This window comes from Oncorhynchus kisutch, linkage group LG2, assembly GCF_002021735.2.
Source record: "Oncorhynchus kisutch isolate 150728-3 linkage group LG2, Okis_V2, whole genome shotgun sequence".
Classification (NCBI taxonomy): domain Eukaryota; kingdom Metazoa; phylum Chordata; class Actinopteri; order Salmoniformes; family Salmonidae; genus Oncorhynchus; species Oncorhynchus kisutch.
In genome coordinates this window covers 5,317,412-5,332,466 of record NC_034175.2, presented here as the reverse complement: position 1 = coordinate 5,332,466, position 15,055 = coordinate 5,317,412, and the positions used below count along the sequence as shown (strand labels likewise).

Here is a 15,055-nt window from a genome sequence, read left to right as displayed (position 1 = left end):
CTCCCTGTCTCTCTCATTCTCCCCGTCTCTCTCATTCTCCCTGTCTCTCTCTCTCTCCCCCTCTCCGTCTCTCTCTTTCTCCCTGTCTCTCTCATTCTCCCTGTCTCTCTCATTCTCCCTGTCTCTCTCATTCTCCCTGTCTTTCCCTCTCTCCCCCTCTCCCTGTCTCTCTCATTCTCACTGTCTCTCTCATTCTCCCTGTCTCTCCCTTTCTCTCTCTCTCTCCCTCTCAGCCCTTTTTGTCACAGATTCTAACCTCTAAACCTCTTCAAGAAATGACATACCTTATTCTCTGTCACTTTCTCTCTATCCCTGAACAGGCAGTTAGCCCACTGTTCCTAGGCCGTCATTGAAAATAAGAATTTGTTCTTAACTGACTTGCCTAGTTAAATAAAGGTAAAATATAATTTAAAAAATCCCCCTCATCTCTCTATCCTTGACAACTCCTCCACCTCTCCTGAACTCTCTGTCTCTCTCTCTCTGCCCATCTCTCAGTTTTTAATACCAAATGTATGTTAACACAATCCCTCAATCCTTCTCCCGCTCCCTTTTCACACTTACTCCATATTTCTTGCTCTCCACACTTACTTCCTCCCTGTCCCTGTCCCTGTCCCTTGCGCTCCCTCTCTCTAACAGGGGGAGGCGCCCATGTGCATGTGTGTGTGGTAGTGAGGGGGGCCAGTGGAAGGGGGCATGGCCATGGCCTGGGAGTTACCATGTGAGTGTTGGTGTTGGAGTGTGTGGGTATTGTAGGCCGCAGACGGTGGGGGCAGCTGGTAGCTAGCTCCAGAGGAGGACCCAGACCCAGGGCCCATGTTGGACCCCATGCCCCCAGCTTGGTTGCCCTGCAGGTTTTTTTTGGTGGGCTGCGGGGGGGTCTGGTTGATCTGGATGGAGATGTCGCTGGAGGCCCGGGAGTCACTGCGGCCCCTCTTAGGAGGAGGCCAGGTCTCAGGGTGGAGGAACTGACCGCTGTAGTCGCTGCACTCAGACAGACGGGGGCGGTAGAGGGCTGGGTGGGGGCGGTACATCTCCTCCTCAGCGTAACGCTTCATAAACAGATAGACTGACATCACCCCAGCCCCCTGACAGGAGAGAGAGATAGAGAGAGGGAGAGTTATGCAGGGATCAAACGGTTTGAAAGAAAAGGGAACAAGTAGAGGGGATAAATCTAGTGGGGAGGAGTTGGAAGAGAGAGAGAGAGAGAGAGAGAGAGAGAGAGAGAGAGAGAGAGAGAGAGAGAGAGAGAGAGAGAGAGAGATGTGGGGACTAGAGGCAAGATGATGAAAGAAGAGGAGTAGCAGGAGGAGGAGCAGAAGGAGTGGTGTACACTGAGCTGTCCATTGCACCACATTAGTGCAGTAATGCCAACGATGTGAGAGAGGCAGGGTGGGGGATGGAGGGAGAGATGGGTGAAACGAGCAGAGAACATCACACAACACTGCACCGCTAACACACACACACACACACACACACACACACACACACACACACACACACACACACACACACACACACACACATAACACACACAAACACACACACACACACAGAGGGAGAGAGAAGACAACTGCACTGCTACAGTATGTCAACATCCCCACTGACACCCCAGTCTATCCCCAGAATACTAATCCTCACTAGCTCATTGCGTATTCAGCAGTGTTCTCCTATCTTCTCTACAGCAAAGTACAACAACAGTCCACTCTTCATATATGCTATGTCTTAGAACTGTCATGAATGTTTGAACTAAACTAGAGTATGCAGATGTACAGAGCAAGTACTGAAACAAAGACTGTATTTGAGTTAGGAGTGATGAACTGTACTGTACTTAAACAGAGTTTGCACTCATCTGATGGGCACATAAGGAGTGGGCACATCTCCCCCTTATTGGCTATGACAACAGAGAGAGAGATGGGGGGGATAAAGTGGAGTTGCTCCTCTGAACTCTCCACTCTGACAGGACGGGGATAAAGTGGAGTTGCTCCTCTGAACTCTCTACTCTGACAGGACGGGGATAAAGAAGAGTTGCTCCTCTGAACTCTCCACTCTGACAGGACGGGGGTAAAGACGAGTCGCTCCTCTGAACTCTCCACTCTGACAGGACGGGGGTAAAGAAGAGTCGCTCCTCTGAACTCTCCACTCTGACAGGACGGGGATAAAGAAGAGTTGCTCCTCTGAACTCTCCAATCTGACAGGACGGGGATAAAGAAGAGTTTCTCCTCTGAACTCTCCAATCTGACAGGACGGGGATAAAGAAGAGTTGCTCCTCTGAACTCCCCACTCTGAAAGGACAGGGTTAAAGAAGAGTTGCTCCTCTGAACTCCCCACTCTGAAAGGACAGGGTTAAAGAAGAGTTGCTCCTCTGAACTCCCCACTCTGAAAGGACAGGGGTAAAGAAGAGTTGCTCCTCTGAACTCCCCACTCTGTCCCATCAGGCCTTATCACACACAGGACAGAAGATGGCTGACAGCCACAGGAATACCCAGAGGTACAGGTTCTTCCTCAACACCTGCATACAGAACATCTCAGCCCAGTACAGATAATTCTGTGGAGAAGTTACATTTAGAATGACTGATTTAGAATGTATAGAGAATAGTTGTATTTGGCAGAGGCATCATGATTTTTTTCCTGCCTCAAATTTAGCCTTGAAGTAAACATGCAACTTTGCAAGTCTTGGTGATTTAAATGCATGGCTCCCTAGGACCTAAATTATAGCTGTACTTTCCCAGCATATTCCAGTGTAATGAGTGTTGTGATGAGTGTTGTGGGGAGGCTTGCCTCAGCCGGCACGACACTGTGGCTTTAAGATGGATAGGTCAGCTGGGCACCCAAGGCAGCACAGCAGTGGCACTAATGAGTCTCCTCAACTCCCCCACCACCTGCCCCCCTACCACACACACACACACACACACACACACACACACACACACACACACACACACACACACACACACACACACACACACACACACACACACACACACACACACACACACACACACACACACACACACAGACCTCCTTGAGTAGGAAGGAGGAGGCTGCGAAGGCAAACGACCAGCCGTAGCGGTAGTTGAAAAACTGTTCAGGCTCCCTCGGTCTGTTCATCACCTCATCATTAATACTGGAGATGTAGAGCACCAGCCCCACCACCAGACTCAGGCCTGGAGAGGGAGGGAGAGAGAGAGAGAGGGGGGGGGGGGGTGCGGAGGGAGGAAGAGAAGGAGGGAGGGGGAGGGAGAAAGAGGGAGGGGGAGGGAGAGAAAGAAAGAGGGAGGGGGAGGGAGAGAAAAAGAGAGAAGGAGAGAGAGAGGTAAAGGGGAAAGACAGAGAAAGGTGATAGAGGGAGCGAGAGAGAGAGAGGGAGGGGAGAGGGAGGGAGGGAGAGAAAGAGGGAGGAAGAGAAGGAGGGAGGTGGGAGGGAGAGAAAGAGGGAGGAAGAGAAGGAGGGAGGTGGGAGGGAGAGAAAGAGAGAGGAGAGAGAGAGTGATAGAGGGAGCGGGAGAAAGAAGACATTAACGCTGACACCCTGAGAGAGAGAGAGCGAAAGAGCGAGAGCAACAGGACATTACCACTGACACCCTGAGAGAGAGAGAGAGAGAGAGAGACAGTCAGTCAGTCAGTCAGTCAGTCAGAGGTGTGGGACATTACCACTGACACCAACAGCAACAAAGTCAAGGAAGAGAGAGGGTGAAAGGGAAAGGAACATAACATTAACTGCTTATGGCTGCAGGGGCAGTATTGAGTAGCTTGGATGAGAGGTGCCCATAGTAAACAGCTTGCTCCTCAGTCATAGTTGCTAATATTTGCATATTATTATTAGTATTGGATAGAAAACACTGAAGTTTCTAAAACTGTTTGAATTATGTCTATGAGTATAACAGAACTCATATTGCAGGCAAAAACCTGAGAAATTCCACTTCCTGTTTGGATTTTTTCTGGGGGTGGCAGATTTTCAATCAAGCTCTCATTGACATTACATCGAGATATGGATGAGTTTTCACTTCCTACGCCTTCCACTAGAAGTCAACAGTCAACAGAACTTTGTCTGTTGACTCTAATGTGAATGGGGGTCGAATGAGACAGGAAATAGTCACCACTGCCACGAGTTGACCATGCTTTCACCATGCGCGTTCACAGGGGATGGACCTGCGTTCCACCGCTCATCTGAAGTCATTCTAATTCTCTGGTTGGAACGTTATTCAAGATGTATGTAACCAACATTCTAAAGATTGATTCAGTACATTGTTTGACATGTTTCTACGGACTGTTACAGAACTTTTGGACATTTAGTCACGTTATAGCTTTGCGACTTTGAAATTGTTTAGCAAACGGGTTGGCGCCCACCCTTGGGTTGTGCCGTGGCAGAGATCTTTGTGGGCTATACACGGCCTTGTCTCAGGATGGTAAATTGGTGGTTAAAGATATCCCTCTAGTGGTGTGGGGGCTGTGCTTTGGCAAAGTGGGTGGGGTTATATCGTTCCTGTTTTGCCCTGTCCGGGGGTGTCATCAGATTGGGCCACAGTGTCTCCTGACCCCTCCTGTCTCAGCCTCCAGTATTTATGCTGCAGTAGTTTATGTGTCGGGGGGCTAGGGTCAGTTTGTTAAATCTGGAGTACTTCTCCTGTCTTATCCGGTGTCCTGTGTGAATTAAAGTATGCTCTCTCTAATTCTCTCTTTCTCTCTTTCTTTCTCTCTCTTGGAGGACCTGAGCCCTAGGACCATGCCTCAGGACTACCTGGCATGATGACTCCTTGCTGTCCCCAGTCCACCTGGCCATACTGCTGCTCCAGTTTCAACTGTTCTGCCTGTGATTATTATTATTTAACCATGCTGGTCATTTATGAACATTTGAACATCTTGGCCATGTTCTGTTATAATCTCCACCCGGCACAGCCAGAAGAGGACCGGCCACCCCTCATAGCCTGGTTCCTCTCTAGGTTTCTTCCTAGGTTTTGGCCTTTCTAGGGAGTTTTTCCTAGCCACCGTGCTTCTCCATCTGCATTGCTTGCTGTTTGGGGTTTTAGGCTGGGTTTCAGTACAGAACTTTGAGATATCAGCTGATGTACGAAGGGCTATATAAATAAATATGATTTGATTTGAAACGCGCTAACCAAAGTAGCTAATTGGACATAAATAACGGACATTTTCGAACAAATCAAGTATTTATTGTGGACCTGGGATTCCTAGGACTGCATTCTGATGAAGTTCATCAAAGGTAAGGAAACATTTATCATGTATTTTCTGGTTTCTGTTGACTCCAACATGGCGACTAATTTGACTATTGTTCTGAGGTCTGTCTCAGATTATTGCATGGGTTGCTTTTTCCGTAATGTTTTTTTAAAATCTGACACAGCGGGTCCATTAAGGAGAGGTATATCTATAATTCCACGTGTATAACTTGTATTATCATCTACATTTATGATGAGTATTTCTGTTGAAACGATGTGGCTATGCAAAATCACTTGATGTTTTTGGAACTAGTGAATGTAATGCGCCAATGTAAACTCAGATTTTTTAAATATAAATATGAACTTTATCAAACAAAACATGCATGCATTGTGTAACATGAAGTCCTATGAGTGTCATCTGATGAAGATAATTCAAGGTTAGTGATTCATTTTATCTCTAATTCTGCTTTTTGTGACTGCTATATTTTGCTGGAAAATGGCTGTGCTTATTGTGGTTTGGTGGAGACCTAACATAATCGTTTGTAGTGTTTTCACTGAAAAGCCTATTTGAAATAAACAACAAGATTAACTTTAAAATGATAGAAGACATATGTATGTTTTAAGAATTGTAATTATGAGATTTCTGTGGTTTGAATTTGGCGCCCTCTATTTTCACTGGTAGTTGTCATATCGATACCGGTAGTGGGATTGCAGCCATAACAAGTTAACAATTACACTAAAAGAGAGAGAGAGAAAGAGAGAGAGGACTGTGTGTGTGAGAGAGAGAGAGATTACCGTACGAAAGACCACATATTCACCATGCACACCCTAATTGACAAACAAACAAACCAAAACAAAGGCAAAGCCTTCTCATGCTTAGTTGATTTCAAGAAAGCTTTTGCCTCAATTTGGCAAGTGATGTAGGAGGAAAAACATACAACTTTACAAAATCCATGTACACAAAAAACAAGTGCAAGGTTAAAATTGGCAAAAAAAACACATATTTCTTTCCACAGGGCTGTGGAGTGAGACAGGGATGCAGCTTAAGCCCCACCCTCTTCAACACACACACATATATATATATATATATATATATATATATATATATACATACAGTGGGGGGAAAAAGTATTTAGTCAGCCACCAATTGTGCAAGTTCTCCCACTTAAAAAGATGAGAGAGGCCTGTAATTTTCATCATAGGTACACTTCAACTATGACAAACAAAATTAGAAGAAAAAAAATCCAGAAAATCACATTGTAGGATTTTTTATGAATTTATTTGCTAATTATGGTGGAAAATAAGTATTTGGTCACCTACAAACAAGCAAGATTTCTGGCTCTCACAGACCTGTAACGTCTTCTTTAAGAGGATAATCTGTCCTCCACTCGTTACCTGTATTAATGGCACCTGTTTGAACTTGTTATCAGTATAAAATACACCTGTCCACAACCTCAAACAGTCACACTCCAAACTCCACTATGGCCAAGACCAAAGAGCTGTCAAAGGACACCAGAAACAAAATTGTAGACCTGCACCAGGCTGGGAAGACTGAATCTGCAATAGGTAAGCGGCTTGGGTTGAAGAAATCAACTGTGGGAGCAATTATTAGGAAATGGAAGACATACAAGACCACTGATAATCTCCCTCGATCTGGGGCTCCACGCAAGATCTCACCCCGTGGGGTCAAAATGATCACAAGAACGGTGAGCAAAAATCCCAGAACCACACGGGGGGACCTAGTGAATGACCTGCAGAGCTGGGACCAAAGTAACAAAGCCTACCATCAGTAACACACTACGCTGCCAGGGACTCAAATCCTGCAGTACCAGATGTGTCCCCCTGTACATGTCCAGGCCCATCTGAAGTTTGCTAGAGAGCATTTGGATGATCAGAAGAAGATTGGGAGATTGTCATATGGACAGATGAAACCAAAATATAACTTTTTGGTAAAAACTCAACTCGTCGTGTTTGGAGGACAAAGAATGCTGAGTTGCATCCAAAGAACACCATACCTACTGTGAAGCATGGGGGTGGAAACATCATGCTTTGGGGCTGTTTTTCTGCAAAGGGACCAGGACGACTGATCCGTGTAAAGGAAAGAATGAATGGGGCCATGTATCGTGAGATTTTGAGTGAAAACCTCCTTCCATCAGCAAGGGCATTGAAGATGAAACGTGGTTGGGTCTTTCAGCATGACAATGATCCCAAACCCACCGCCCGGGCAACGAAGGAGTGGCTTCGTAAGAAGCATTTCAAGGTCCTGGAGTGGCCTAGCCAGTCTCCAGATCTCAACTCCATAGAAAATCTTTGGAGGGAGTTGAACGTCTGTGCTGCCCAGCAACAGTCCCAAAACATCACTGCTCTAGAGGAGATCTGCATGGAGGAATGGGCTAAAATACCAGCAACAGTGTGTGAAAACCTTGTGAAGACTTACAGAAAACGTTTGACCTCTGTCATTGCCAACAAAGTATTGAGATAAACCTTTGTTATTGACCAAATACTTATTTTCCACCATAATTTGCAAATAAATTCATAAAAAATCCTACAATGTGATTTTCTGGATTTCTTTCCTCATTTTGTCTGTCATAGTTGAAGTGTACCTATGATGAAAATTACAGGCCTCTCTCATCTTTTTAAGTGGGAGAACTTGCATAATTTGTGGCTGACTAAATACTTTTTTGCCCCACTGTGTGTGTGTGTGTGTATATATATATATATAAATGAATTGGCGAGGGCACTAGAACAGTCTGCAGCACCCGGCCTCACCCTACTAGAATCTGAAGTCAACTGTCTACTGTTTGCTGATGATCTGGTGCTTATTTCCCCAACCAAGCAGGGCCTACAGCAGCACCTAGATCTTCTACACAGATTTTGTCAGACCTGGGCCCTGACAGTAAATCTCAGTAAGACAAAAGTAATGGTGTTCCAAAAAAGGACCAGTTGACAGGACCATGAATACAAATTCCATCTAGACACCGTTGCCCTAGAGCACACAAAAAAACGTTACAGAGCTTGGCCTAAACATCAGCGCCACAGGTAACTTCCACAAAGCGGTGAACGAGTTGAGAGACAAGGCAAGAAGGGCCTTCTATGCCATCAAAAGGAACAATGAATTCGACATACCAATTAGAATCTGGCTGAAATTACTTGAATCAGTTATAGAACCTGTTGCCCTTTATGGTTGTGAGGTCTGGGGTCCGTTCACCAACCAAGAATTCACTAAATGGAACAAACAACAGATTGACACTCTGCATGCAGAATTCTGCTAAAATATCCCCAGTGTACAACGTAGAACACCAAATAATGTATGCAGAGCAGAATTAGGCCAATACCTACTAATGATCAAAATCCAGAAAATATCTGCTAAATTCTACAACCACCTAAAAGGAAGTGATTCCCAAACCTTCCATAACAAAGCCATCACCTACAGAGAGACGAACCTGGAGAAGAGTCCCCTGAGCAAGCTGGTCCTGTTCACAGACACATAAAGACCCCACAGAGCCCAGGACAGCAACACAATTAGACCCAACCAAATCATGAGAAAACAAAAAGATAATTACTTGACACATTGGAAAGAATTACCAAAAAAACAGAGAAAACTAGAATGATGTTTGGCCCTAAACCACTGTGACTGACAACAAATAAAGGAAAGCTTTGACTGTGTATAGACTCAGTGAGCATAGCCTTGCTATTGAGAGAGGCTGCCGTAGGCAGACCTGGTTCTCAAGAGAAGACAGGCTATGTGCACATTGCCCACAAAATGAGGTGGAAACTGAGCTGCACTTCCTAACCTCCTGCCAAATGTATGACCATATTAGAGAGACATATTTCCCTCAGATTACACAGATCCACAAAGAACTAGAAAACAAACCCAATTTTGATAAACTCCCATATCTACTGGGTGAAATACCACAGTGTGCCATCACAGCAGCAATATCTGTGACCTGTTGACACAATAAAAGGGCAACCAGTGAAGAACAAACACCATTGTAAATACAACCCATTTTTATGTTTCTTTTTTTCTCTTTTGTACTTTAACTATTTACACATTGCTACAACACTGTATATATATATTTAATATGACATTTGACATTTCTTTATTCTTTTTGAACTTGTGTGTAATGTTTACTGTTAATTTTTATTGTTTATTTCACTTTTGATTATTATCTACTTCACTTGCTTTGGCAACGTTAATGTTAACATATGCTTCCCATGCCAATAAAGCCCATAAACGTAATTGTTTTGAGAGAGTGAGTGAGGACCCCCATTCAAAAGGATATGGCAGAGGACAGGACACTAAGCCAGTCCCCTATAGCTGTGATGCTCTGTATCTGCTGTAAGACCTTTCTGTGGGATATAGACACCGAGCAGCTCTCAGTAAAGAGTTAGATAAGACCTTCCTCATTGGAAAAACTCCACATACAACATTAAAATACCACTCTTCTGAGCAAACCATTTATACAACATTAAAATGCATGTGATGCCCCATATGTGAAGAATGTACAATTAGAACACACGTAGAGCCACATACATATATGGTATCTGAGCATCTGTTCTGTACACCGGGAGCCTGTCAGTCAGTATAGGCTGTGAATGTAAAAGGAAAGTGCATGGAAACCATGTCCTGTCAGTTATAATGTAGAGGTTCATCATCTTTACCCTAAATAAGTAACACTGGCATACTAAAATACACTCACTCACCCACAGACAGACAGACAGACAGACAGACAGACAGACAGACAGACAGACAGACAGACAGACAGACAGACAGACAGACAGACAGACAGACAGACAGACAGACAGACAGACAGACAGACAGACAGACAGACAGACAGACAGACAGACAGACAGACAGACAGACAGACAGACAGACAGACAGACAGACAGACAGACAGACAGACAGAGATGCATGCAAGGGGGCCAGGACCGAGTTTGCGAAACACTTCTGTGTTACAAACAAACCACAGCAAAGGCAGGAATGTGATTATAATGACTGCTTTTTGGCCTTAAATAATATACCTGTTTTTCCTAACATATCATAGGTGAATTGTTATGTTTTGAGTGCCATTCTTGATATCTTCTCATCTCTCTCTCTCTCTCTTTCTCTCTCTCTCTCTCTCTCTCTCTCTCTCTCTCTCTCTCTCTCTCTCTCTCTCTCTCTCTCTCTCTCTTCCATAGAGAGGATATGGAGCACCCTCATCACTGCTGCCTCCTGGTCAGGAGAGTGAACTACAAAGCAGAAAAGTCCCCAAACAGCTTCACAGAGGATAGATATTTCTCTGATTTACAATACAAAATACACTACCAGTCAAAAGGTTTGGACACACCTACTCATTCTAGGATTTTTCTTAACTTTCTATGGCTGCAGGGGCAGTATTGAGTAGCTTGAATGAAAAGGTGCCCATTGTAAATGGCCAGCTCCTCAGTCTCGGTTGCTAATATATGCATATTATTATTAGTATTGGATAGAAAACACTCTAAGGTTTCCAAAACTGTCAAAATATTGTCTGTGATTATAACATTGCAGGTGAAACCCTGAGGAAAATCAAAACAGGAAGTGGCTTCTATTTTGAAAACTCCATGTTCCATAGCCTCCCTTTGCTGGATTTAAAGGGATATGAACCAGATTCCTTTCCCTATTGCTTCCTCAAGGTGTCAACAGTCTTCAGACATAGTTTCAGGCTTTTATTTTGACAAATGAGCCAGAACGATAACATCGCGTCAAGTGGTCACATGAGTTTTGCTCCCGCAACAGAATTTGGACAGCCATTGTTTTCCCCTCTGCTACTGTGAAAGACATTTGCGGTTGATATATTATCGATTATATATTTTAAAAACAACCTGAGGATTGATTATAAAAAACATTTGACATTTTTCTGTGGACATTATGGAAATTATTTGGAATTTTCATCTGCATTGTCGTGACCGCTCCTGTGGATTTCTGAACATAATGCGACAAACAAACGGAGGTATTTTGGATCTAAAAATAATCTTTATAGAACAAAAGGAACATTTGTTGTGTAACTGGGAGTCTCGTGAGTGAAAACATCTGAAGATCATCAAAGGTAAACTATTAATTTGATTGCTTTTCTGATTTTCGTGACAGAGCTACCTGATGCTAAGTGTACTTAATGTTTTATCGTGCGATCGATAAACTTACACAAACGCTTGGATTGCTTTCGCTGTAAAGCATAATTTCAAAATCTGACACGACAGGTGGATTAACAAAAGGCTAAGCTGTGTTTTGCAATATTGCACTTGTGATTTCATGAATATAAATATTTTAGGTAATATTATTTGACTGTGGCACTATGCTATTCAGCGGTTGCTGATGACAATTATCCCGCTTAAGGGATGGGTAACATTAAGAAGTTAATTTGTACTATTTTCTACATTTCTACATTGTAGTGAAGATATCAACACTATAAAATAACACATATGGTATCATGTAGTAACAAAAAAAAAAGTGTTAAACATATCAAAATATGTTTTAGATTTTAGATTCTTCAAAGTAGACACCCTTTGCGTTGATGACAGGTTTGCACACCCTTGGCATTCTCTCAACCAGCTTCACCTGGAATGCTTTTCCAACAGTCTTGAAGGAGTTCGCACACGCTGAGCATTTGTTGGCTGCTTTTCCTTCACTGTGCGGTTCAACTTCACTGTGCGGTTCACCATCTCAATTGGGTTGGGGTTGGGTGATTGTGGGGGCCAGGTTTTTGGATGCAGCACTCCATCACTCTCTTTCTTTGTCAAATAGCCCTTATACAGCCTGGAGGTGTGTTTTGGGTCATTGTCCTGTTGAAAAACAAATGATAGTCCCTCTAAGCGCAAACCAGATTGGATGGCGTATCGCTGCAGAATGCTGTGGTAGCCATGCTGGTTAAGTGTGCCTTGAATTATAAATAAATCACAGACTGTGTCACCAGCAAAGCACCCCCACACCATCACACCTCCTCCTCCATGCTTCACGGTGGGAACCGTTCACCTACTCTGCTTCTCATAAAGACATGGTGGTTGAAAACAAAAATCTCAAATTTGGACTCATCAGACCAAAGAACAGATGATTTCTACTGGTCTAATGTCATTTGCTCATGTTTCTTGGCCCAAGCAAGTCTCTTCTTATTATTGGTGTCCATTTGATGTGGATTCTTTGCAGCGATTCGGCCATGAACGACTGATTTACGCAGACTCCACTGAACAGTTGTTAGAGGAATTAAATTAATACACTCAGCCAATTTCTAAGGATTTGTAAGAAACTTATTTGCATAAAATGGACGGAGACCAGTCTCAAAATCAAGCACTAGTGTTTATTCTCGAGAGTACTGAACACGATACAATTTACAACAGGTTATAAACTGCACTAGCGTTTATTCTCGAGAGTACTGAACATGATACAATTTACAACAGGTTATAAACTGAAAATGACGTCATTAGGTTTCGAACTGTCCCGTCTCTCCTCCACTCCGGTACAATGGCAGTATAGTTCTCAAGCCTTCCTACATCGTCTCTCACCAATTTAGATCATTTATGACCAAGCCAAGGTCTTCCTGTGTAGATAAGCATTCTAGCCAGTCTGACGATAAGTTCATTCGTTTCTACCAAGGAACAGACAGTCATTGTTCTAATTCTTGATTATAATTACACACATTATATTCAGTACTAGTATTAAAATAAAATTCATACATCTATACAGTAACATAATAGTATTCTGATTAGTCAGTCCTGATTGAAATGTATACATAATTAGTCATTATTAATCAAAAATCCATTAACAACAGTGGATGTTGAGATGTGTCTGTTACTTGAATTCTGTGAAGCATTCATTTTGGGCAGCAATATGAGGTGCAGGTAACTCTAATGAACTGCAGCAGAGGTAACTCTGGGTCTTCCATTCATATGGCGGTCCTCATGAGAGCCAATTTCATCATAGGGCTTAATGGTTTTTGCGACAGCACTTGAAGAAACTTTCAAAGTTCTTGACATTTTCCAGATTGACTGACCTTCATGTCTTAAAGTAATAATGGACTCTAGTTTCTCTTTGCTTATTTGAGCTGTTCTTCCATAATATGGACTTGCTATTTACCAAATAAGGCTATCTTCTGTATACCACCCCTACCCTGTCACAACACAACTGATTGGCTCAAACGCATTAAGAAGAAATACCACAAATTAACTTTTAACAAGGCACACCTGTTAATTGAAAGGCATTCCAGGTGACTACCTCATGAAGCTGGTTGAGACAATACCAAGAGTCTGAAAAGCTGTCATCACGGCAAAATTGTGGCTACTTTGAAGAATCTGAAATATAAAATATATTTTGATTTGTTTAACACTGTTTTGGTTACTATATGATTACATATGTGTTATTTCATAGTTTTTGATGTCTTCATTATTATTCTACAATGTAGAAAATAGTAAAAGTAAAGAAAAACCATGGAATGAGTAGGTGTGTCCAAAGTATTGACTGGTACTGTATGTCGACACATTTTAGAAAGAACCATTGTCAACAGAAATTCCTGATGACACCTGTGATTGTTCTGCTCAACTTGACCCTATTCAGAGATATTATTTGCAGTAATAATGGTCAGAACCTGTTCAGGTGGTACAGGAGACATCCAAAAGTAAAAATAGAGCAATGATGGAGTGGCTAGGCTGAAACAGGATGAAGACAGCAATAATCAATCACAGTTGGAAGGAGACAGAAGGGGCCAGATATGAATCATCACACACAGATAAGCAAGTAATAATCAAGGCCAGATGGAGTGGCCTATTTACCTGAGAGGATGGATGAAGGCAGTAATAATCAAGGCCAGATGGAGTGGCCTATTTACCTGAGAGGATGGATGAAGGCAGTAATAATCAAGGCCAATGGAGTGACCTATTTACCTGAGAGGATGGATGAAGGCAGTCATAATCAAGGCCAGATGGAGTGGCCTATTTACCTGAGAGGATGGATGAAGGCAGTAATAATCAAGGCCAATGGAGTGACCTATTTACCTGAGAGGATGGATGAAGGCAGTCATAATCTAGGCCAGATGGAGTGGCCTATCTACCCGAGAGGATGGATGAAGGCAGTAATAATCAAGGCCAGATGGAGTGGCCTATTTACCTGAGAGGATGGATGAAGGCAGTAATAATCAAGGCCAAATTGAGTGGCCTATCTACCCGAGAGGATGGATGAAGGCAGTAATAATCAAGGCCAATGGAGTGACCTATTTACCTGAGAGGATGAATGAAGGCAGTAATAATCAAGGCCAGATGGAGTGGCCTATCTACCTGAGAGGATGGATGAAGGCAGTAATAATGAAGGCCAGATGGAGTGGCCTATCTACCTGAGAGGATGGATGAAGGCAGTAATAATTAAAGGCCAGATGGAGTGGCCTATTTCCCTGAGAGGATGGATGAAGGAAGTAATAATCAAGGCCAAATTGAGTGGCCTATCTACCCGAGAAGATGGATGAAGGCAGTAATAATCAAGGACAGATGGGGTGGCCTATTTACCCAAGACGATGGATGAAGGCAGTAATAATCAAGGCCAATGGAGTGACCTATTTACCTGAGAGGATGGATGAAGGCAGTTATAATCAAGGCCAGATGGAGTGGCCTATTTACCTGACAGGATGGATGAAGGCAGTAATAATCAAGGCCAATGGAGTGACCTATTTACCTGAGAGGATGGATGAAGGCAGTTATAATCAAGGCCAGATGGAGTGGCCTATTTACCTGACAGGATGGATGAAGGCAGTAATAATCAAGGCCAATGGAGTGACCTATTTACCTGAGAGGATGGATGAAGGCAGTAATAATAATAAAGGCCAGATGGAGTGGCCTATCTACCTGAGAGGATGGATGAAGGCAGTAATAATAATAAAGGCCAG

General features: G+C 43.2%; 1 protein-coding gene across 1 annotated transcript in view; it reads right to left on the bottom strand.

Annotated features, from left to right (window-relative positions):
• Positions 1–409: 409 nt before the first annotated feature.
• The window catches only part of LOC109880146 (voltage-dependent calcium channel gamma-7 subunit), a 28,774-nt gene continuing 14,128 nt past the window's right edge, over positions 410–15,055 (bottom strand). Inside the window, exons 5-6 of the mRNA XM_031803028.1 lie at positions 3,019–3,164; positions 410–1,085 (exon numbers count right to left, since the gene is read on the bottom strand). Of these exons, the coding sequence (XP_031658888.1) occupies positions 630–1,085; positions 3,019–3,164 (602 nt within the window). The 3' untranslated portion in view covers positions 410–629. The remainder of the gene's footprint in view (positions 1,086–3,018; positions 3,165–15,055) is intronic.